This window comes from Gobio gobio, assembly GCF_949357685.1.
Source record: "Gobio gobio genome assembly, chromosome: 17".
Taxonomy (NCBI): domain Eukaryota; kingdom Metazoa; phylum Chordata; class Actinopteri; order Cypriniformes; family Gobionidae; genus Gobio; species Gobio gobio.
This window is the reverse complement of record NC_137110.1, coordinates 49,014,134-49,037,179: the sequence shown is the minus strand read 5'-3', so window position 1 is coordinate 49,037,179 and position 23,046 is coordinate 49,014,134. Positions and strand designations below refer to the sequence as shown.

At 43.1% G+C, this 23,046-nt stretch overlaps 1 protein-coding gene across 1 annotated transcript in view; it reads left to right on the top strand.

Moving 5' to 3' along the window:
* cdh22 (cadherin 22) overlaps positions 1–22,842 on the top strand; it is a 325,753-nt gene extending 302,911 nt beyond the window's left edge. Inside the window, exons 12-13 of the mRNA XM_079840198.1 lie at positions 5,274–5,525; positions 20,764–22,842. Of these exons, the coding sequence (XP_079696324.1) occupies positions 5,274–5,525; positions 20,764–21,275 (764 nt within the window). The 3' untranslated portion in view covers positions 21,276–22,842. The remainder of the gene's footprint in view (positions 1–5,273; positions 5,526–20,763) is intronic.
* Positions 22,843–23,046: the final 204 nt, after the last annotated feature.

The window sequence follows — 23,046 nt, the reverse complement described above, 5'->3', positions numbered from 1 at the left end:
TCAATGATCGACTTTGTGGTCGTTTCATCTGACCTGCGGCCGTATGTCTTGGACACTCGGGTGAAGAGAGGGGCGGAGCTGTCAACTGATCACCACCTGGTGGTGAGTTGGATCCGATGGCGGGGGAGGAAGTTGGACAGACTCGGTAGACCCAAGCGTACTGTAAGGGTCTGCTGGGAACGTTTGGACGAGTCTCCTGTCAGAGAGATCTTCAACTCCTACCTCCGGCAGAACTTCGACCGGATCCCGAGGGAGGCTGGAGATATTGAGTCCGAATGGACCATGTTCTCCACCTCCATTGTCAAAGCGGCCGCTCGGAGCTGTGGCCGTAAGGTCTCCGGTGCATGTCGAGGCGGCAATCCCCGAACCCGGTGGTGGACACCGGAAGTAAGGGATGCCGTCAAGCTGAAGAAGGAGTCCTATCGGGCCTGGTTGGCTTGTGGGACTCCTGAGGCAGCTGACACGTACCGGCAGGCTAAACGGACTGCAGCCCGGTTGGTTGTGGAGGCAAAAACTCGGGCCTGGGAGGAGTTCGGTGAGGCCATGGAAAAGGACTATCGGCTGGCCTCGAATAGATTCTGGCAAACCGTCCGGCGCCTCAGGAGGGGGAAGCAGTGCCCTACCAACGCTGTTTACAGTGGCTATGGGCGACTGTTGACCTCAACTGGGGATGTCGTCGGACGGTGGAAGGAATACTTCGAGGATCTCCTCAATCACGCCATCACGTCTTCCATTGAGGAAGCAGAGGCTGGAGGCTCAGAGGAGGACTCGTCCATCACCCAAGCTGAAGTCACCGAGGTGGTCAAGAAACTCCTCGGTGGCAAGGCACCGGGGATGGATGAGATCCGCCCTGAGTACCTCAAGTCTCTGGATGTTGTGGGGCTGTCTTGGCTGACACGCCTCTGCAACATCGCGTGGCGGTCGGGGACAGTGCCTCTGGGATGGCAGACCGGGGTGGTGGTCCCTCTTTTTAAGAAGGGGGACCGGAGGGTGTGTTCCAACTACAGGGGGATCACACTTCTCAGCCTCCCCGGGAAAGTCTATGCCAGGGTACTGGGGAGGAGAATACGGCCGATAGTAGAACCTCGGATTCAGGAGGAACAGTCTGGTTTTCGTCCGGGCCGTGGTACACTGGACCAGCTCTATACCCTCTACAGGGTGCTGGAGGGTTCATGGGAGTTTGCCCAACCAGTCCACATGTGTTTTGTGGATTTGGAGAAGGCATTCGACTGTGTCCCTCGCGGCATCCTGTGGAGGGTGCTCGGGGAGTATGGAGTTGGGGGTCCTTTGCTAAGGGCTGTCCGGTCCCTGTACGACCGAAGCAGGAGTTTGGTCCGCATTGCCGGCAGTAAGTCAGACTTGTTCCCGGTGCATGTTGGACTCCGGCAGGGCTGCCCTTTGTCGCCGGTTCTGTTCATAATTTTTATGGACAGAATTTCTAGGCGCAGCCAGGGGCCGGAGGGTGTCAGGTTTGGGGACAACGCGGTTTCGTCTCTGCTCTTTGCGGATGACGTTGTCGTGTTGGCCCCTTCTAACCAGGACCTTCAGCATGCACTGGGACGGTTTGCAGCCGAGTGTGAAGCGGCTGGGATGAGGATCAGCACCTCCAAATCCGAGGCCATGGTTCTCAGTCGGAAAAGGGTGGTTTGCCCACTTCAGGTTGGTGGAGAGTTCCTGCCTCAAGTGGAGGAGTTCAAGTATCTAGGGGTCTTGTTCACGAGTGAGGGGAGGATGGAACGGGAGATTGACAGACGGATCGGTGCAGCTTCTGCAGTAATGCGGTCGATGTACCGGTCTGTTGTGGTGAAGAAAGAGCTAAGCCGTAAGGCGAAGCTCGCGATTTACCGGTCAATCTACGTTCCTACTCTCACCTATGGTCATGAGCTTTGGGTCATGACCGAAAGGACAAGATCCCGGATACAGGCGGCCGAAATGAGCTTTCTCCGCAGGGTGGCTGGGCGCTCTCTTAGGGATAGGGTGAGAAGCTCAGTCACTCGGGAGGAACTCGGAGTAGAGCCGCTGCTCCTCCACATCGAGAGGGGTCAGCTGAGGTGGCTCGGGCATCTGTTCCGGATGCCTCCCGAACGCCTTCCCGGGAAGGTGTTTCGGGCATGTCCAACCGGGAGGAGGCCCCGGGGAAGACCAAGGACACGCTGGAGGGACTATGTCTTCCGGCTGGCCTGGGAACCCCTTGGTGTCCCCCCGGAAGAGCTAGAGGAAGTGTCTAGGGAGAGGGAAGTCTGGGCATCTCTGCTTAGACTGCTGCCCCCGCGACCCGGCCCTGGATAAAGCGGAAGAAGATGGATGGATGGATGGATGGATAAAACACCTATTTTAGTTGTAATAATATTTTACAATATTTATTAATAAATGCAGCCTTAGTGAGCTGCAAAAACAATAAAAACACATGAAACATGAATGTGTCATATTAGCATATACATATTAACATTAACATATTAGCTAAACTCTGCATGGCAATTCAGAGATTATGTACATTGTATTTTGCAAGTTAGTTATTGTTCTTGTCTTGTGTACAGTAAAACCTGTTCGTAGTGATGTCCGATTTGTGAGCGAATCATTCCTTTGAGTCGATTTTTTTCTGTGTGTCACTTGTTAGCGAATTTAATCATTTTTAAAAATCCATATCCAACGACTGGAAAGGTCATAGTAATCCATCGGTCAAAAAGTGCAGAAACTCTTATAAACGCAAGCACTAAATTTGATTCACCGCTTTTGATGACTGGAAATCAATTATGAAGCTAATCTGAACGCTGATACGAGGTGCTGAACTCAATCAATGATTTCCTTCTGCGTCCTCTTTTTGTCATTTAGGTGTTTGCCAGTAAGAGGCGGCCCAACTAGATTAATATTAAAAGGTCACGGCTCCGTGCTCTTTAATAAATGATTGGTTGATGGATTTGACACAAGCCAATCAATGACTGTCTCCGTCATATTTTAAAACACATCTCAGTATATTTACTGAGGGAAAACAACCCAGCTGTTGTTTGCTTGTGGTAATGTCTCCATTTCTGACGTTTTTAGACTTTAGAAAGGGAAATGGATTTGTTGTCTATTTGATGGTTGGTGTGTGTGTGTGTGTGTGTGTGTGTGTGTGTTATATTTATGTGAATGAGAGAGCATTTGAGAGAAGATTTACTGTTCCAGTCAAGTCACAATGTCATAGTGCTTTTACTCAGCAAAAATCCTCCGTCTCTCTAACGGATCTGGTAACGCGTGCTGTATTTATCAGTAAGTCGTGCTCTAGCGGTGTAGCTGACAGTGATGTATGTCCTGCGTGATGGATGGCTTGTGTGCCCATATGCAAGTCCATTAGTTGAGTTGTTGCTGTAGTTTTTTCACAGTATTTTCCAGTGTTAGTCACATTCATACGTCTGGTGTTTCAGCAGCCGGCTGTAAAAGCATTTGGGGCAGTTCTGAGGAACTTCTCCGAAATTAAGTGCATTTTTGAGGGCCCATGCTCGAAAACTCATGAAACGTTGCACACATGTCAGAAGTGGTGACATTTTACGCCTGATATGGGTTTCAAAATTACACTATATTGCCAAAAGTTTTGGGACGCCTGCCTTTACATGCACATGAACATCCCATTGTTAATCCGTAGGGTTTAATATGGAGTTGGCCCAACCTTTGCAGCTCTAACAGCTTCAGCTCTTCTGGGAAGGCTTTCCACAAGGTTTAGGAGTGTGTTTATGGGAATTCTTCTAGAAGCGCATTTGTGAGGTCAGGCACTGATGTTGGACGAGAAGGCCTGGCTCTCAGTCTCCGCTCTAATTCATCCCAAAGGTGTTCAATCGGGTTGAGGTCAGGACTGCAGGCCAGTCAAGTTCCTCCACACCAAACTGCTCATCCATGTCTTTATGGAGCGACGCTTTGTGCACTGGTCAGTCATGTTGGGACAGGAAGGGGCCGTCCCCAAACTGTTCCCACAAATGTGGGAGCATGAAATTGTCCAAAATGTCTTGGTATGCTGAAGCATTAAGAGTTCCTTTCACTGGAACTAAGGGGCCAAGCCCAACCCCTGAAAAAAACCCCCACCACAATCCCCCTCCACCAAACTTTACACTTGGCACAATGCAGTCAGGCAAGTATCGTTCTCCTGGCAACTGCCAAACCCAGACTCGTCCATGGGATTGCCAGACAGAGAAGCGTGATTGGTCACTCAGAGAACGCGTCTCCACTGCTCTAGAGGCTTTACCCCACTGCATTTGCCCCACTTGGTGAGGTAAGGCTTGGATGAGCTGCTCGGCCATGGAAACCCATTCCATGAAGCTCTACACACTGTTCTTGAGCTCATCTGAAGGCCACAGAAGTTTGGAGGTCTGTAGCGATTGACTCTGCAGAAAGTTGGTGTCTTCTGCACCCTGTGACCCTCAGCATGAGCTGACCCCACTCTGTGATTTGACGTGGCCTACCACTTCGTGGCTCAGTTGCTGTTCACTTTGTTATAACACCACTAACATTCGGTAGTAATGATGCTAAAAATTCAGCTTTGATCACAGGAATAAAATACATTTTAACATTTACTCACATAGAAATAAGCTATTTTAAATTGTAATAATATTTCACAATTTTACTGTTTTTTTTTCTGTATTTCTGATTAAATAAATGCAGTCCTGATGAGCAGAAGAGACTTCTTGTTTCCAAACTTTAGACCGGTAAATGGCGAAGCTCAGAAATAAAAAGTTTTAAAAAACAGCATTTTTTTTTAATTGAATGTTCTTGTAACAGTGTCATTGTTTTGATCAGTTTTAATATGTCCTTGCTGAAAAGTATTAATTTTTTAATTTACAACAGCAAGTTGACTAATTGGTCTTAAATAGAAGTCCTGTTTAATTAGACTGGCTTCAGGTTCATCTTTTCAGTGATAACAAAATTAGGCATATTGTTAGTATGAATAACAGATATATTTATAATACACTCTAAAAAATAAAAAGGTTCTATATGGCACCAAAAATGGTTCTTCGTCATAATCATAGAGGAACCACTTTTGGTGCTATATAGCACCATATCTAAACATGTTCTGTATATGCGGTGCTATATAGCACCTTAGTCAAAGAACTGGTGAAAAACCTCTGAAGAACCGCTGAAGAACCAAAATTGGTGCTATATAGCACTAAAAAAGGTTCTCCTATGATTACGAGCCAAGAACCATTTTTGGTGCCATATATAACCTTTTTTTTTTAGAGTATATGTTGAGCCAGATTTGCCAAAAGTAACATTCTGACTGTGCTCTCCTCTCCCTGACTCTGTAGAAAACACAGCCGGCATCAGGATGCAGCGGTCTGGATTCAACCGTCAGGAGCAGAACGTGTACCTGTTGCCCATTCTGGTGGTGGACAGCGGCCCTCCGGCCCTCAGCAGCACGGGAACGTTCACCATCCACGTGTGCGGCTGTGATACGAATGGAGCCATTCAGTCCTGCAACGCCACGGCCTACTCCATGTCTGCTGCGCTCAGCCCCGGCGCTCTCATCGCACTGCTGGTGTGCATTCTCATCCTCATAGGTAAAAACTTTTACTCCAGCAACTTTTTTTCATTGATGTCACTGTCTGTGAGAATGCAATTCAAAGCATTCCTCAGTTTCTTAAAGAGGACCTATTATGCTTTTTTACATGTTCATCTGTCTTAAGTGTGTAATGTTGCTGTTTGAGCATGAAAACGTTAGCCTGGATGCCAGCCGAACTTAGCCCCGCCCACAACATTTGAGCTCGGGCAGACCGGTCTGGACTTGATCCGTAGAGGAGTAATTATGCCTGAACAGAAACTGTTCGGACCAATGAAATTGTCAGGGCGGGCTTTAGACGATGATGGACAGATGATCAACAGTAACGTAATCATCCACGTCATCAAAGGCGCTTGGGTTGAATTTGTTCTAATCCTAAACGGAGAACTTGTTCGTATATGCATTCACCGTTACTATTTCTCTCAGAAATGATGATCGTGTTGGTAAATACTCTGTGTTTCCTTAAATTATTTTTTTACCACACCGGCAAAGATCGTTTACACTCATCTTTTCTTCTAAAATTACTTATCCCAGCGTGCGGGCAGACTGCGTAGCCAAGTTTTTACAACAAAACCCGCCCAATTGCTACTCAAAACTAACCAAAAACAAGCCCAATAGCTTTCCGGGGGGTTCTCCGGAAAAAAAATGGCATTTGGGGGGTAAAATATGTGTTATTTTGACAGGGCTACATGCTAAAAATTCGCACCCCTGGGTCTGTATATCACATAATTGGGGTCGCTTCAACCCGCGGACTTGGCAACACAGTGCAGTTGAGTTCTGTTGACATGTGACAACTAACGTTATGCAACGCTCCGTTGCTCTGATTGGTTGTAGGTCTGTCCAATAGAGGTCTTTCCTGGTTTGGTTGAAACACGCCCCATACACACAGCCCAACAGAGCAGCATCAGACTCATATTCTGACTAGAATTGAGTATGACGACATCAGGCTATGAAAATGTCCCTCCAGCGGGAGTTCTTCTCTATATCAGTTTCCTTGTTTCTGAACGCACTGAAACGCCTCCAATGTAGTCTTGAGTTTTCTTCCGGGAACGAACACGTCACAATATTCCTCATTTAAATAATTAATACGCAGAATAAAGGGGCGGAGCCTGGTTGAGTTAGCTAGTAGTGTGTTGAAACGGGTGGTTATGGTAAGGGGAGGGACATTTCCCAAACATGCCCAAAGCGCTTCACCAATCACAACACACTGCCCCAGCCGACCAATCAGAGCACATTGTGCTTTTGAGAAGGAGGGGCTTCATAGAGACAGGAACTAAACAGAGCGTGACTGACAGACTGGGAAGAGACGAGCTGCAACAAGGGAGAATATGAGGAAATAATCAACATTCAAGCATAAAACCTGTACTAGAGCCCAAAAACAACATCAAGACTTTGTAAAAGAGCATAATCTGGCCTCTAACTACACATGTGAAATGCATGCTTCAGGAATCCAAGCAGGCAAGAAACTTAAAGGATTAGTTCACTTTTAAATCAACTTTTGCTGATAATTTACTCACCCCCATGTCATCCAAGATGTCCATGTCTTTCTTTCATCAGTCGAAAAGAAATGAAGGTTTTGGATGAAAACAGTCCAGTGTTTTTCTCCATATAATGGACTTCAATGGGCTCCAAACGGTCCTCGGTCCAAATGACAGTTTCAGTGCAGCTTCAAAGGGCTTTAAACGATACCAGATGATGAATACGGGTCTTATCAAGTGAAACGATCAGTTTCTGCGAGAAACCGAGCAGTATTTATGCTATTATTTGACCTCTTATCAGACGAACGTGATCATCTCTGAGCTCCGCTAAGTGAGGTCAAAATACAAGCGTGGTCATAGATATAGTGATCGTAGATTCCTCATTCTACTGATCCGTGCAGGCGCTTATGAGGCATCTACGTATACATCTATGACCATGCTCGTATTTTGACCTCACTTAGCGGAAGTTATGGCGGAGCTCAGAGATGATCACGTTCGTCTGATAAGAGGTAAAATAATAGCATAAATACTGCTCGGTTTCTCGCAGAAACTGATCGTTTCACTAGATAAGACCCTTATTTATCGTCTGGTATCGTTTAAAGCCCTTTGAAGATGCACTGAAACTGTCATTTGGACCTTGAACCGTTTGGAGCCCATTGAAGTCCATTATATGGAGAAAAATCCTGGAATGTTTTCATCGAAAACCTTAATTTCTTTTTGACTCCAGAAAGAAAGACATGGACATCTTGGATGACATGGGGGTGAGTAAAATATCAGCAAAAGTGTATTTAAAAGTGAACTAATCCTTTAAGTAAAGAATGTGTTTTAGTGTTGTGTAAATTGTCATTTTGAGCTTGGACTACTTTTCTAGGTGGATGAACTTGTTACGCATTACTGATGTAATTCCTGTGGGTGGAGTTTGTTGAATGTAAAATGCGTTACAGATAGTTGCATCACATGCTCACATAAAAATAACGACGTTTGCTTGTTTTTTGTTGCATGATGAGAGACTTTTACAGACCGAGTTCACACCAGTCTCATGCTGTAGGCATATTATATTATGTTATGGTTATAGCTTTGATGCAGTGTGATAGATTTGACAGCATGTTGAGGACCAACTTCATGAAAATTGCAGAGGTCATCATGGGTTTGAATCCTAGTAGACAAATGAGCTGATGCAATTTATAGCTTGAGTTAACTGTTCGTTTTGGATAAAATCATCTGCCAAATGAATAAATTCAAGTCAAAATATTTTACACATTTAAATGAATTGGTCTCTCATGGTCTCAGAAACCTTTTTAAGTCGAAGTTTGAATGCATTGCAAATATTATTTGATTATAAAATTGTGGAAAAAATGTGTAGATGCATTCAAACATTTGCTCGCATATTTCAAACATTTGCTCACAGTTCTCGTCTGATAGCTTTCCATTGATTTCCATTGTTCGTTCATAATGTACACACTCCTGCATGTATTATTTATGGTATGCTGCCAATAGATATTAAGTAGTAAATGTCCCAGAAGATTTCTTCAGCATTTATATACAGTATGTGGGTCAGTGATGTGAATGAATAGAAGGTTCACTCGTTAATATGATTTCACCTTTAACAAAACATAGATCACCAGGTGACTGATGGATCTCCAAGATGCGAGTACATCAATTGAGAATGCGTGTTTGAGCATTAATATCTGCATTTATGGAGCACTGAACATTTGTGCTGCCTGTACACACACACATCATGTTTACCTCCACGGCCGCTGTAACTCTTTTAATGGTCCATCATCATTCTTTAAAACCTTGCTCGTGGGTTCAAATGTGGTAGGAGGCAAAAAACAAAGCTAGAATGACATGAAAGCTGATCAATATTTCATTCAGCATCCTCTGCCCACCGACTGTAGTTGCTCATCCTCTATCAGGCGGAGTATGAAAGCTTTTGTTCACGCAGAGCGAACACACACACACACACACACACACACAATATAGGCCTCAGTGAATGACATCCAGCCTCTCTAGCGGAGAACGGGTGAGTTAAGGGAAGCTCGGGACGGATGCAGCCCTCGCTGGCAAAAAAGAGCAGCATCAGCACCGATGTCCCCGCGGATCGCTGAGCGCTTTAAATAGAGCAGCCTTTCCAGACATCCACGGCACTCCGGTTCCCGTGTAGAAGAGCTGTTGGACTGCGGTTCTGTTGTCATCTCTAAAAGTTTTATGACTTTCTTTTGGCCTCAGTATATCTTTCTTTATTTCTCTCCTCTCCACTTAGAGCTTTTCTCATCCCTCTTGCTCTCTCTCTCTCTCTCTCTCTCTCTCTCTCTCTCTCTCTCTCTCTCTCTGTCCTCTGCAGTCGCTCATCATGTGAAAGTATGCGACATGAATTGTTCTCAGTCAACTGAGCAGTTTTTTTGTTTCCTCCCTGTTGCTCATCTTCCATGCGGTAAATCATTTATAAGTCGTGTGCGGGTCATCAGACGCACATCCTTTCTGTTTAATTAGTCGTGTTTGCGCAGTCAAGCATCACTATCATTATTACTCATACTTTTAGTAAGGGAAGTCTTTGAAAGCATTGTTTATGCTTTTTCTTCCCTATCCACTTTATTCCCAAATAAATACATTTTTAGTTTTGTGAATAAAATAATATTTGTAAACATTTAAGCATCAAGTTTAGATATTATTATAACTGAAACTAAAACTAAAACCATAAAAAAATACTTGAAATAAGACTTTTGGGGCCATGCTGAAAGATAGAGGTGTGCCAAAAAGTATGGGGCGTGACGAATGGTAGGGGACATACAGAAAGGTAAGGGGAGTGCCGAACGGTTGGGGGCATGCTGAATGGAGGGGGTGTGCTGAAAGATAGAGGTGTGCCAAAAAGTATAGGGCATGAGGAATGGTAGGGGGTGTGTTGAAAGGTAGGGAGGGTGCCGAACGGTTGGGGGTATACTGAGAGTGTGCTGAAAAGTAGGGGGTGCTTTGAACAGTTGAAATGGGGCATGTTGAACGGTTGAGACATGATAAAAGATAGGGGTGTGCCAAAAAGTAGGGAGTGTGTCGAATGGTTTGTGGCATGCTGAAAGGTAGGGGGAGTGCTGTAAGATAGGGGTGTGGCAAAAAGTATGGGGCATGACAAATTGTAGGGATTGTGCTGAAAGATAGAGGTGTGCCAAAAAGTATAGGGCATGACAAATGGTAGGGGGTGTGTTGAAAGGTAGGGAGAGTGCCGAACGGTTGGGGGTATACTGAAAGATAGGGAGCGTGTTGAACGGTTGGGGGCGTGCTGAAAGCTAGGAGTGTGCCTAAAAGTATAGGGCGTGACGAATGGTTTGGGGTGTGCTGAACAGTTGGGGCATGCTGAAAGATAGGGGTGTGGCAAAAAGTAGGGGGCGTGTCAAATGGTTGGGAGTGTGCTGAAAAGTAGGGGGTGCTTTGAACAGTTGAAATGGGGCATGTTGAACGGTTGAGACATGATAAAAGATAGGGGTGTGCCAAAAAGTAGGGAGTGTGTCGAATGGTTTGTGGCATGCTGAAAGGTAGGGGGAGTGCTGTAAGATAGGGGTGTGGCAAAAAGTATGGGGCGTGACGAATGGTTGGGGGCATATTGAAAGGTAGGGGGAGTGCTGTAAGATAGGGGTGTGGCAAAAAGTAGGGGGCGTGGCAAATGGTTCGGGCGTGCTGAAAGGTAGGGGGTGCTTTGAAAAGTTGAAACAGGGCATGTTGAACGGTTGAGACATGATAAAAGATAGGGGTGTGCCAAAAAGTAGGGTGTGTGTCGAATGGTTGGGGGCGTGCTGAAATGTAGGGGGCACGTCGAACAGTTGAAAGGTAAGGCATGCTGAAAGATAGGGTGTGCCAAAAAGTAGGGGGCGTGTCGAATGGTTGGGGGCGTGCTGAAAGGTAGGGGGCATGCTAAACAGTAAGGGGCATGTCCAACTGTTTTGGGGCATGTTGAAAGGCAGGTAGTGCTTTGAACAGTTGAAACGGGGCATGTTGAATGGTTGAGACATGATAAAAGATAGGGGTGTGCCAAAAAGTAGGCAGTGTGTCGAATGGTTGGGGGCGTGCTGAAAGGTAGGGGGCAGGTCGAACATTTGAAAGGGTAAGACATGCTGAAAGATAGGGGTGTGCTTAAAAATAGGGGTGTACCAAAAAGTAGGGAGTGTTTCGAATGGTTGGCGGCGTGCTGAAAGGTAGGGGTGTGGCAAAAAGTAGGGAGTGTGTCGAATGGTTGGGGACGTGCTGAAAGGTAGGGGTGTGCCAAAAAGTAGGGAGTGTGTCGAATGGTTGGGGGCGTGCTGAAAGGTAGGGGTGTGCCAAAAAGTAGGGAGTGTGTCGAATGGTTGGGGGCGTGGTGAAAGGTAGGGGTGTGGCAAAAAGTAGGGAGTGTGTCAAATGGTTGAGGGCGTGCTGAAAGGTAGGAGTGTGCCAAAAAGAAGTGAGCGTGTCGAATGGTTGGGAGACTGCTGAAAGGTAGGGGGCAGGTCGAACATTTGAAAGGGTAAGACATGCTGAAAGATAGGGGTGTGCTTAAAAATAGGGGGTGTGTCGAATGGTTGGGGGAGTGCTGAATGGTAGGGGTGTGCCAAAAAGAAGTAAGCGTGTCGAATGGTTGGGGGCGTGCTGAAAGGTAGGAGTGTGCCAAAAAGAAGTAAGCGTGTCGAATGGTTGGGGGAGTGCTGAAAGGTAGGAGTGTGCCAAAAAGTAGGGGGCATGTCGAATGGTTGAAAGGGTAAGACATGCTGAAAGATAGGCGTGTGCTAAAAAGCAGGGGGCGTGTCGAATGGTTGGGGGCGTGCTGAAAGGTAGGGGTGTGCCAAAAAGTAGGGAGTGTGTCCAATGGTTGGGGGCGTGCTGAAAGGTAGGAGTGTGCCAAAAAGTAGGGAGTGTGTCCAATGGTTGGGGGCGTGCTCAAAGGTAGGAGTGTGCCAAAAAGTAGGGGGCGTGTCGAATGGTTGGGGGCGGGCTGAAAGGTAGGGCTGTGGCAAAAAGTAGGGGGTGTGTCGAATGGTTGGGGGCATGCTGAAAGGTAGGGGGCATGCCGAACAGTTGGGGGCATGTCCAACTGTTTGGGGTCATGTTGATAGGTAGGGGTGTGCCAAAACGTTGGGGATATGTCAAATGGCAGTGGGGGTTCCGAAAATGTAGGGGTGTGCCAAAATGTAGGGGTGTGCCCAAACGGTAGTGGGCATGCCAAAAGGTCGAAAGGGAGCGGCCATCTCACAGACTTGAGGGTGCATTATAGTACCACCTAGCAATCAGCTAGAACATCTAACAGCTGCATAGTAAAACACCTTAGCAATGGCATAGCATTGCCCAAGCAGCTACTCACAACACTCTAGCATTATGCTGGTGAGTTTTTGCATGAACAAATAGCACTCATTTTCATCATCATCTCATCATCTTGTCATTAGTATTAATGTGTGAGCGAAGCACCTCAAATTTGATGTCTAATTAATAATTCAATGTAATTGTCATCCCAAAGGACACGATCCTCTTCTGTAATGAACATCAATTACAACTGAAGCAGCACAGTGAAGCTGAAAAGCAGAAACGGAAGAAAGTTTAATGCTAGTTGTTTAAAATCTTAGATGTTTGAAAGCACAGTTTCTGGCTTTTGATTGATCAATATTCAATTTGCTCAGCCCCTCTTACCTTATTCCTTAAATGTTGTTATAACTTTTCTATTGTGGCTTTCTCATGTGGTTCAAGAGACTATTGTAGTCTGGTTTAATCTAGACCAGTCTTTTCTAGACTTGTCTAAATGTAATCACCAGATTACTTTTTTTGTCTAAAAAGTTTCACCAGAATCTCTCCTCTTCTTCTCCCAGGCGTTGAGTGCACAGATTGGATAGATCTCATGACGTCGTCCCTCCTGATCACAGGCTTCCTTGAATGCCGCACCCTTCCTATTAGATCAATTTGTGGCATGATAAGGAGGGAATGAAAACAAATTTCTGCCTAATTACCTTCAAACAAACAACCCCTCCATCAGTTCATTCTGAGGGAGACGTGATAAATCCATTTGGGCGCAGCAAGGCATCTGCACACATCCGTCCCAATTACAGCCCATCTGCCATGATGGGAGTCCTGGCCACCCGCCGCCCAAGGGTAAATTAGCCGTCTTGTCAGGTCCGCTTAACCGAACATCTGCACGGCAAGGAGTCGCAACATGTTTCACAAGGGCAGGTACATAATGCGGTTCTTCACCCCATACCTTCAGTACGACTGTGAGAGCGTAGGACGCGATGGGGGTCTGGATTCGTAGCTCATTCCAGATGGAGAAAGTGTGGTGGGTTGTTGGAGGGGAAAAAAATGTGCTGCGACCTTTTAGTGATTCAATTCTTGCTAATTCTAAACCAGCCTATGCAATCGATGCATGTAATCCCCTAATGTGTCTAAAGACTAGTCTGCATGCATGCATCTCGTGTCGTCTTTGCCGGAATTACCACTTTAATGCTGAGCGTCATTTAGTATGCATCATGCACTACAAATGCAGTCCGTGAAACTCAATTCACTTTACCTGGCTCGCGGCCACTTAGAGTCCTTGATCATGCCAGAATCGTAGAATAACATGAAGGGAGAGCTCGGTCAAAGACTTATCTCTCCATGGCTTTTGGAAAAAAGACTGAATCAAAGAGCCAGGGCGCTTCTGTGAGGAGTCGCGCCGTCTGCGGCATTATTCGCTCGGGTGTTTTTAGCTATTTTTTGGTCAGTAAACAACTGCCTATTGTGAGTCAGTTACGCAGATTAATATACCTGCCATCTTTTCCGAACCTCCGAACATGTTTAGGGTAGATAAACACTGACAGAAAGTGTCGGCTGAAAGAAATAAACAGCAGTAAGTAATAATAATGCCTCTCACCGGTTTGTCCTGTGAAATGTGAAAGGGAAGTTGTGAAACTCCAGGTGTGGGCTACGGTGCATGAATTGGAAATTGCCGTATCAGATTTATTTGTCATTTCTGGAAAAGGGGCCGAGTGTGTTGTTCATTTTCTGCCTTGTTTGTATGCCGCTTTGTCAGTTTTCATATGGTTGGAGCTGCTTGCAAAGCTCACGTTAGACGGATGGTTCATGGTGAGCAAAAATAGCTTCAACTTCACAGCTAGAGCCTTCATAATGCGCTCAAACTTTAATACACTGTGTGCCCTGTTCTACCAGATAAGCCGTCCATAAATCTTCCATAAATCAATCATTCAATCATTCTATCTATCTATCTATCTATCTATCTATCTATCTATCTATCTATCTATCTATCTATCTATCTATCTATCTATCTATCTATCTATCTATCTATCTATCTATCTATCTATCTATCTATCTATCTATCTATCTATCTATCTATCTATCTATCTATCTATCTATCCATCCATCCATCCATCCATCCATCCATCCATCCATCCATCCATCCATCCATCCATCCATCCATCCATCCATCCATCCATCACTCCATCCATCCATCACTCCATCCATCCATCCATTCTGTGTCTGTGTAAATGCCTTGGTTTAAAATGCCTACTTTCTTTTCCCTTAAAATAAAGGCGTAAGAGCATTTTACTTTTCTATGTGATCTGACTAATGATTTTCATTCACAGAGACTTGAGAATGGACTCTTTTGACTTGGACTAGTAAACAACTTCCTAGAACACCCTAGCAACCACATAGCAAAACATAGCAACACCAAGGCATCATGACATCATTTTCAGCTTTATAAAGGAAAAATATGTTGAAGGAAAGTGAGGGTAGTTCTAAAATGTACATTATTATGAGTTTTCCCTCAATAAATGCCTAATTACAGGATTGTATTAAGGGATGTAGAATGTGTTCATGCAGAATAAGGCATTAATACACTCACCTAAAGGATTATTAGGAACACCTGTTCAATGTCTCATTAATGCAATTATCTAATCAACCAATCACATGGCAGTTGCTTAAATGCATTTAGGGCTGTGGTCCTGGTCAAGGCAATCTCCTGAACTCCAAACTGAATGTCGGAATGGGAAAGAAAGGTGATTTAAGCAATTTTGAGTGTGGCATGGTTGTTGGTGCCAGACGAGCCGGTCTGAGTATTTCACAATCTGCTCAGTTACTGGGATTTTCACGCACAACCATTTCTAGGGTTTACAAAGAATGGTGTGGAAAGGGAAAAACATCCAGTATGCGGCAGTCCTGTGGGCGAAAATGCCTTGTTGATGCTAGAGGTCAGAGGAGAATGGGCCGACTGATTCAAGCTGATAGAAGAGCAACTTTGACTGAAATAACCACTCGTTACAACCGAGGTATGCAGCAAAGCATTTGTGAAGCCACAACACACACAACCTTGAGGCGGATGGGCTACAACAGCAGAAGACCCCACCGGGTACCACTCATCTCCACTACAAATAGGAAAAAGAGGCTACACAGTTGCACGAGCTCACCGAAATTGGACAGCTGAAGACTGGAAAAATGTTGCCTGGTCTGATGAGTCTCGATTTCTATTGAGACATTCAGATGGTAGAGTCAGAATTTGGCATAAGCAGAATGAGAACATGGATCCATCATGCCTTGTTACCACCAGTGCCAGTTAGTGCCAATTGGGCATCGTTTAAATGCCACGGCCTACCTGAGCATTTTTTCTGACCATGTCCATCCCTTTATGACCACCGTCCCCATCCTGTGATGTCTACTTTCAGCAGGATAATGCACCATGTCACAAAGCTCCAATCATTTCAAATTGGTTTCTTGAACATGACAATGAGTTCACTGAACTAAAATGGCCCCCACAGTCACCAGATCCCAACCCAATAGAGCATCTTTGGGATGTGGTGGAATGGGAGCTTTGTGCCCTGGATGTGCATCCCACAAATCTCCATCAACTGCAGATGCTCTCCTATCAATATGGGCCAACATTTCTAAAGAAAGCTTTCAGCACCTTGTTGAATCAATGCCACGTAGAATTAAGGCAGTTTGGAAGGCGAAAGGGGGTCAAACACAATATTAGTATGGTGTTCCTAACAATCCTCTAGGTGAATGCATGTGTTTTATACGCACTAATCAACAGCCAATATGCTAATAATATGCATGCTAATAAGCAACTAGTTAATAGTGAATAGTGTTCCCTAATCTAAAGTTTTGCCTTTTTTTGGAATGTATTTAGAAAAATAAGTCTTGGGATAATTAGAGCAAGAGCTTTAACATATAAAAGGGCCATTAAATCCTGCATCGAAATAAATGTAAATCTGAGAAATGTTTCTTAAAATGCATGAATTTTTGTTAGCACTTTTTGCAGTTTTCTACCCTCTCATAAATGGTTGTCTGAGAGCTTTCATCCTTGTCATTCGTCCTCAAAAGGAAAGATGAAAGAAATCCTTTCCGGACCCCAGACGTTTCCCTCTCAAGATAAGAACGCCAGCCAAGACAATGGCTCTCTTATAACATTAATAATTATGTAAAATGGATAGCCTTTGATCAGACATGTGCCTCGAGAGAAAACATGCTTAATGAAATATTCAGACGATCACTTACCGAATGTGAAATTTGCGCCACATACATTATATTGAGCTTATGCATCATGATAGTTTGTATCGTTGCAGCTAAATTCCCTTTGAAATCAAAAATTCAACTTAATGGGACTGTGATGTAAACTAAAAGCTGTTCGAGTTGCAGTTTCCACACGTGTTATAGTACAGTATTTAATAGTTAACCAATGAAAATGCATGTTTACTTGTTACATTATGTGAGCTGTGTGATGGAGAGCCAAACAATGACAGCAGATTTAATTAAATGTCGATGTATTGTCCAGCAGAAAGCAGACAACAAAATTGAACACAGAGCGCACTTCATTCCACATCATCATAAAACACAATGATGTCGTGAACATGACACTGCATTAAAACTACAGCGTAACACAGTGCACACAAACTAGCTGACTTAGTAATAAACATAAATTGATAAATATCAATTATTCCAGCTTGTTTGCGAACTTAAAAAATGAAATGTAGCTGATTGCTTGGATGTTGCGGTGTAGTTTCTAGGGCATTGTGGGTGGTTGCTAGGGTGTTGCTAGGTGGTCTCTGAACTGAAAAGAGCCTATTCTGATATCTGTTGGACCAGAAAATCATAAATCTGATTGCTTAGAAAAGTAAATCATTCCCATAGCGCAAACGGTGTGGGTGCATGAAGTTTAATACCTTGGTTTTGGGTTTGTGCATGCAAGCTACTTTTGAACAGTCAATCTTAAAACCTCTAGAAACCTCCATAAGTGAGGTAGGCCTAACCTACATTGCTAAATCGCTGCTTTTGTCTCCACTTTTAGGAGGCTTAAAACAGATGCATGGATGGAATTAGGTCAGACATTTTTTTCCCCTCACTAGAAATCCACGTTAAATACATACAAATTGTAATGGGTTGGACTTTTCTTTGACCTCGAAGAGCCTGTCACATCTGTGAATGCTGCAGTGCGTTTTGCCGGCGTTTCTGTGTTTATTGAAACAACACTGACAGATGAAATGTTGGAAAGATGGTATGCAATCACAAATGCAGGCGCTAATTAACATAATTCAGCTCAGATTAAGGATTCGTTGGTTTATTGAGACGGATGCCGCTTTTGTTTTCCGACTCATTAATTTATTAAATGATCCATCTCAATTGTTTGCCTTTTCAGTTCATGTTTAATTCCTCATTCATATCTGCACTCCACCTCACGGCGAAGCTTTGTGAAAGTCTCATTTGTTTGTAATCCTTTCTACACTTCTTCTCTCAATCATGTATTGTTAGTGAATGAAGACATTGGGATGGCAGATATATCACTTAATAACCAGTCTCAAATCCTCATGAATAATGCAATCGATTGACCGCCGTAGAATGTTATTGACCAATCCTGCATTAGCAGCTGTTGCTGTGTGAGGGATTCGAATCTGACACGCTTTTGCTATTCTGCTTCTTTTTTCCAGAATAAAATTCATTATGGTATTACTGCACTGTAAAAAAATATTATATTATATGTAATGTAATGTAAAAATATTTAAAAAGTAAGTTACTTGGTTGCCTTAAAATTTTTATTTCATTGAAATAAAATTTTTTAGTTAATACAATGAACATTTGAGAATCGACATCACCCTTTATTCAAATATTATTAAAAGATTTTGTAAGCATATTGCATAATTGTGTGTTTTATTTGTAATAATGCAGTGAAACATGCAAACAAAAAAAAAGTTTATATTTATTAAACCAATTTCCTTCATTGTATTAACTTAAATTTTTAATTTCAATGAACTCAAAATTTTAAGGCAACCAGGTTACTTTTTTAAGTTAAACCGACAATATTTTTTTTACAGTGTGTAGAAATGTAGCAAATTGTTGTCATTTTTGTATTATGTCAGGTTTTAAACTTAAAGGGGACCTACAGTATTATGCAAAATTTACTTTTACATGGTGTGAACATAAATGTGTGTCGGCAGTGTGTGTACACATCCACTGTATAATGGTAAAAATCCGCCCACTCCTATTTTCATAAGCAGTGTCTCAGAATAAGCCGTTTGCAGTTTCTATGCAATGTGACGTCACACATGCTTAGGCCCCGCCCACAACTGCTGACAGACTCCGCCCTATTAGCATAGACCCCGCCCTCAGTGAGCTGTACACAGTCCGCCATGTTTATCTCCTCGCCAGAGCATTCAATTAAGAAATGTATTCTTATTAAAGCTACTAAAGTTATTCAGGAGTGAGCAGTGAGAGATTTTCTGTTTTCCTTTATTTGGATTCATATTAACAGCAGATATTGCAGTAGATACTGTATATTACACTGCATTCACAGATCTAATACACACATGCCATTTCTTCACTTGCTGTTTACATTCACAGACATAACCGACTGTGTTTATGTGAACGGTGTGTGTTTTTGACATAACCTTGTGTGTGTTTGACAGTTTAAGCGCAATAAGACGTGAAAGAGAACTTAGTTTAATACTCACGGGACGCTCCGTCTGAAACACAGCTTTCTGTGCGCGTGCTGCGGGTGTGTGTGTGCGCTCAGAAAACCATACATCAGAAGTTTAGATTGATATGGCTTTAAAACACATGCAGATAATAAACTTTCATGATGATGTCACGTGAGTCCGTTAGCGATGATCATCAAAACCAAACAGATGTTGTCGTTTTTGGCGGAGTATCCGAGGCGGAGCAGCAGCTCATTTGCATTTAAAGATACATGCACTCAAACAGCATGTTTTTCCTTCCACTCAAAAATGGGCATTTACAACATGATGTAATAAATGATCTGTGGGGTATTTTGAGCTGAAACTTCAGACACACTCTAGGGATGCCTGAGACTTATATTACATCTTGTAAAAAGGGACATACTAGGTCCCCTTTAATTTTAACCATTTTGAGTGTGTGTAAACGTGTGCAAATTGGCCTGTAGGTTCACAGAGTTATGCTGGTGTTTGTGTCTGAGTGAGAAAAAAATGTATGTCATTTGAAATTTAGAAAGATGCAGTCCTTGTTTTGGCACAAAATACATTCAATGATAAATGATCCACAGTTTAGCCCACATACACTGATGTTGTGCTCGCTGTGTGAACTTTGGAAAAAGAGACCTTAGTATTGAGAAATGGGTCCTAAACCCAAAAAACTGTAATATCGAGTCAATTTATTTTACCACCTTATCTGCACACCTCACCGAAAATCTAATTTTTCACAGTTTATTCAGTAATAAAAAGGTGCGGAGTTTAGCAAAGGGTCAGTTCTAATAGAAATTGCTGTGAGATTATTTTGTCAGGTGTTGTTCTCGTGATGCAGTAGTTGAAATGCTACAGAAAGGACAAGTCTCTCATTAAAATGAAGATGTGGTTGTTCCCTAGCTGCGGTGATGCCAGGTTCGGTTTGTTAATATCCTGCTCGTGTTGTGCTGTGATCCACTGAGAGAAGTCGACTTCTGCTGTACAAGCGGCTCAGTTGTTTACTGAAGAGTCAATTTGAGGTTAATGGATTTTCCTTTTCCTGTTTGAGACAATTTGGTTTTCTAATAAGTAATTTTCTCGGAAACTGCGACGCTTGACACATGTGTAGGCTTTGCATATTTTAAATAAACTGTATAAATGCGTTATGATATCTCATGAAAAGGGATGTTGAGGCATATGTTAACAAAGCTAACCTTTAATGTTATATTTTTTTAAATGAGATTCAAAGGTTAATTTAGTTAACTTTCCTCTCTGCCGTGGTCAAGATCTGCACTGGGAGGTTCGTCATGAAAAGGTTTTTGCAAACCATTTTATGTTCACAATATATTTATTGTTTCTGAATAAAGTCTCGCCACAGCTATTGTGAAATATTATTACATTTTAAAATAGCTGTTCTCTATGTGAATATATGTTCAAATGTAAATTATTCCTGTGATCAAAGCTGAATTTTCAGCATCATTACATTCCCTTAGAAATCATTCTAATATGATGATCTGATGCTCAAGAAACATGTATGATTATTATCAACGTTGAAAAATATTTTTAGCGAAACAGTGGTACATTTTCCAGGATTCTTTGATGAATAGAAAGACAGCATTTTTTGACATTTGAACAGTAGTGGTTTTAATGAATTACTCCTCTAGTTCTTCCTCATTACATCTGAAAGTTCACAATGTTTTCAAAGGTCAATTTCAACAAAGTCTCTTTTTCGACTTTCATAGTACAAGGAACTTTTATATTTCAAAAGGACGGTGTTATCCTTCATAACGTGAGGTCAATGCTAATCTAATGATGTAAAGTGTCTCTTGTTTGTCTCTCGTTGTTCCTTTAGTCCTGGTGCTGCTGATCTTGACCCTCAAACGCCACAGGAAGGGCCAGCGCATGTCCGAAGACGAGGAGGACATGCGCGACAACGTCATCAAGTACAACGACGAGGGCGGCGGAGAGCAAGACACCCAGGCGTACGACATGAGCGCCCTGCGGAGCCTCTACGACTTTCCCGAGGTCAAAAGCTCGGATTCTGGCCCTGACCTCCGCTCCGTCCCTCAGTGGATCCAAAACAGAGTGGTAGGAGACGGCGGGCCGGCCGACTTCTCGGTTTTCAAAGGCTACATACGCAAGAAGGTCGAGCAGGCGGACGCGGACTTATCGGTGCCGCCTTACGACTCGTTCCAGACTTACGCTTTCGAGGGCAGCAGCTCGCCGGCTCTCTCGCTAAGCTCCATCCGTACGCTGTCCACCACCTCGGAGCAGGACTTTTCGTACCTCAGCGATTGGGGACCGCGCTTCAGGCAGTTGGCTGGCTACTACGCCCCAGCCCAAGCTGAAGAAGAGGGGTCCTAGCACCATCCCCTTCCCTGATCCGCTCTCGGAGTCCCGGTCCTAGAGTGGTTTTCCTCCCTGCCGCTTTCGCCCACAGTTCCGCAGTGACGTTTTTTGGATCCCAGTCAGTCCGGAGAGTTTTAATGTCACTCGTTACACTTTGCAAAGTGACTTCTTGTCTTGTAGAAACGTCCAGGACTAATATTGAAGGAGAAGAGCACTAGGCCGGGTGCTGGGCAAACCTCCAACATCTTCTCACCTGTCAGCGAGAGCAAGACGAAGCGGGGCTGTGCCATATGCACTACACAAAACACTCTGTTTCAGGTTTTTTTTTTCTCGTGATTTTCTTTGCCCATCTGTGGAAAGAAGGATTTTAACTCACTGGGATCTGGACGAAGACAATGGGAATCTCTTTTTAAATACCAACATTTAAAAAAAACCTTAAATAAATATGTATTTATTTAAAGAAAAATGAACATACAAAAAAAAAGTCAAACAATATTTATGTATTTATTGCTTTCTATTTATTTATTTATTCATCCTGGCAATGGACTGAAATACAAAAAATGGACATCATTTTTGAAGAATATTGAAGTTGTCAGGGTGACAAAGACTGAACATCCTGTGGGTAAAAAAACAGTCGGGTGGGATTGTTGAAGTTGATCAGTGACAGTAAATCTTAATCTTAAAAATGTTTGTATTTATTTTTTAGAGACTCTTTTTTGTAAAATACGAACCGATTCTGGTGGAGAAAAGTAACGGATATCGGGGTGAACCTCACGAAAACACGTCCAGGTCACGCTTCACCCACCAAATCATGAGAATAAAATAAGAAATACATTTCGCATGAAGATAATGAAGTCTGTTTTAAGGATGCAAGGTTTGTGGCATCATGTTTATGGAAACAAAGCACATTTTCAATCCAACATTACTGTATTTACAGAGTTTTTTGTATGATTCCCAATAAGATCCCTTGGACTGTAATTTAGTTAAACTACTGTCATTTGTATTGCAGTAATGAGAGTTTGACAAATGTGCTTGATTGTCATAAACAATACATACTAGGCTTCATTTACTTTCTGCAAAATATAATTGAATATTTCTTTCTTTGGTTCTGAAGTGAAATAATTCCTTGACAGCTTTCGTGAGCATTGGTTTTGTCTTGTCATACATTTTGTGTGTTGTGTTGCTTTTCAACTAATTATCCAGATCCCTTGTTGTGGAAGTTGCGTTCGGCATTGGATCTTTCCTGTGGAGGCAGAGTTTTCAAGGGGAGTTTTGAAAGACAACATGGCACAATACATGACAAGAGACAAAAGAGGCCATCCGACAGGTTCTTTATCAAGTCTTTTTTTAGATATCCCAAGATATACATGTTCATTGATGATTTGTGCGTGTGCCAACTTTTCCAGATTGCTTTCCATGGGTGATTTGATTGGTTTTTGATCATTCTGTGTTGGGTTGAGGCTGATGGCATCGAGACGGGGTGGTTTTCCCCGAACCAGCACCCTTATAAGTGTCCACCCAAAAATACTGATGTATGGATAAAAATACAATTGAAATCATCAATAAATATTTACGGTTTTTCAAGATTTTTCGAATGGTGAGTTTTTGGGCCACAAATGAGTGCATACTGTAAATGACCAAAATAATGAATTGGTTTGAGTTGGGCAAACTTAAATTAATCAAATGAACTTTTTTGAGTATTTGGCACTTTCTGTTTCTTTTGAGTTCACAGAACTGACACATTTTAAGTTATCGGAATTGTTTTTTCCTTTGTTTAGTCATACTT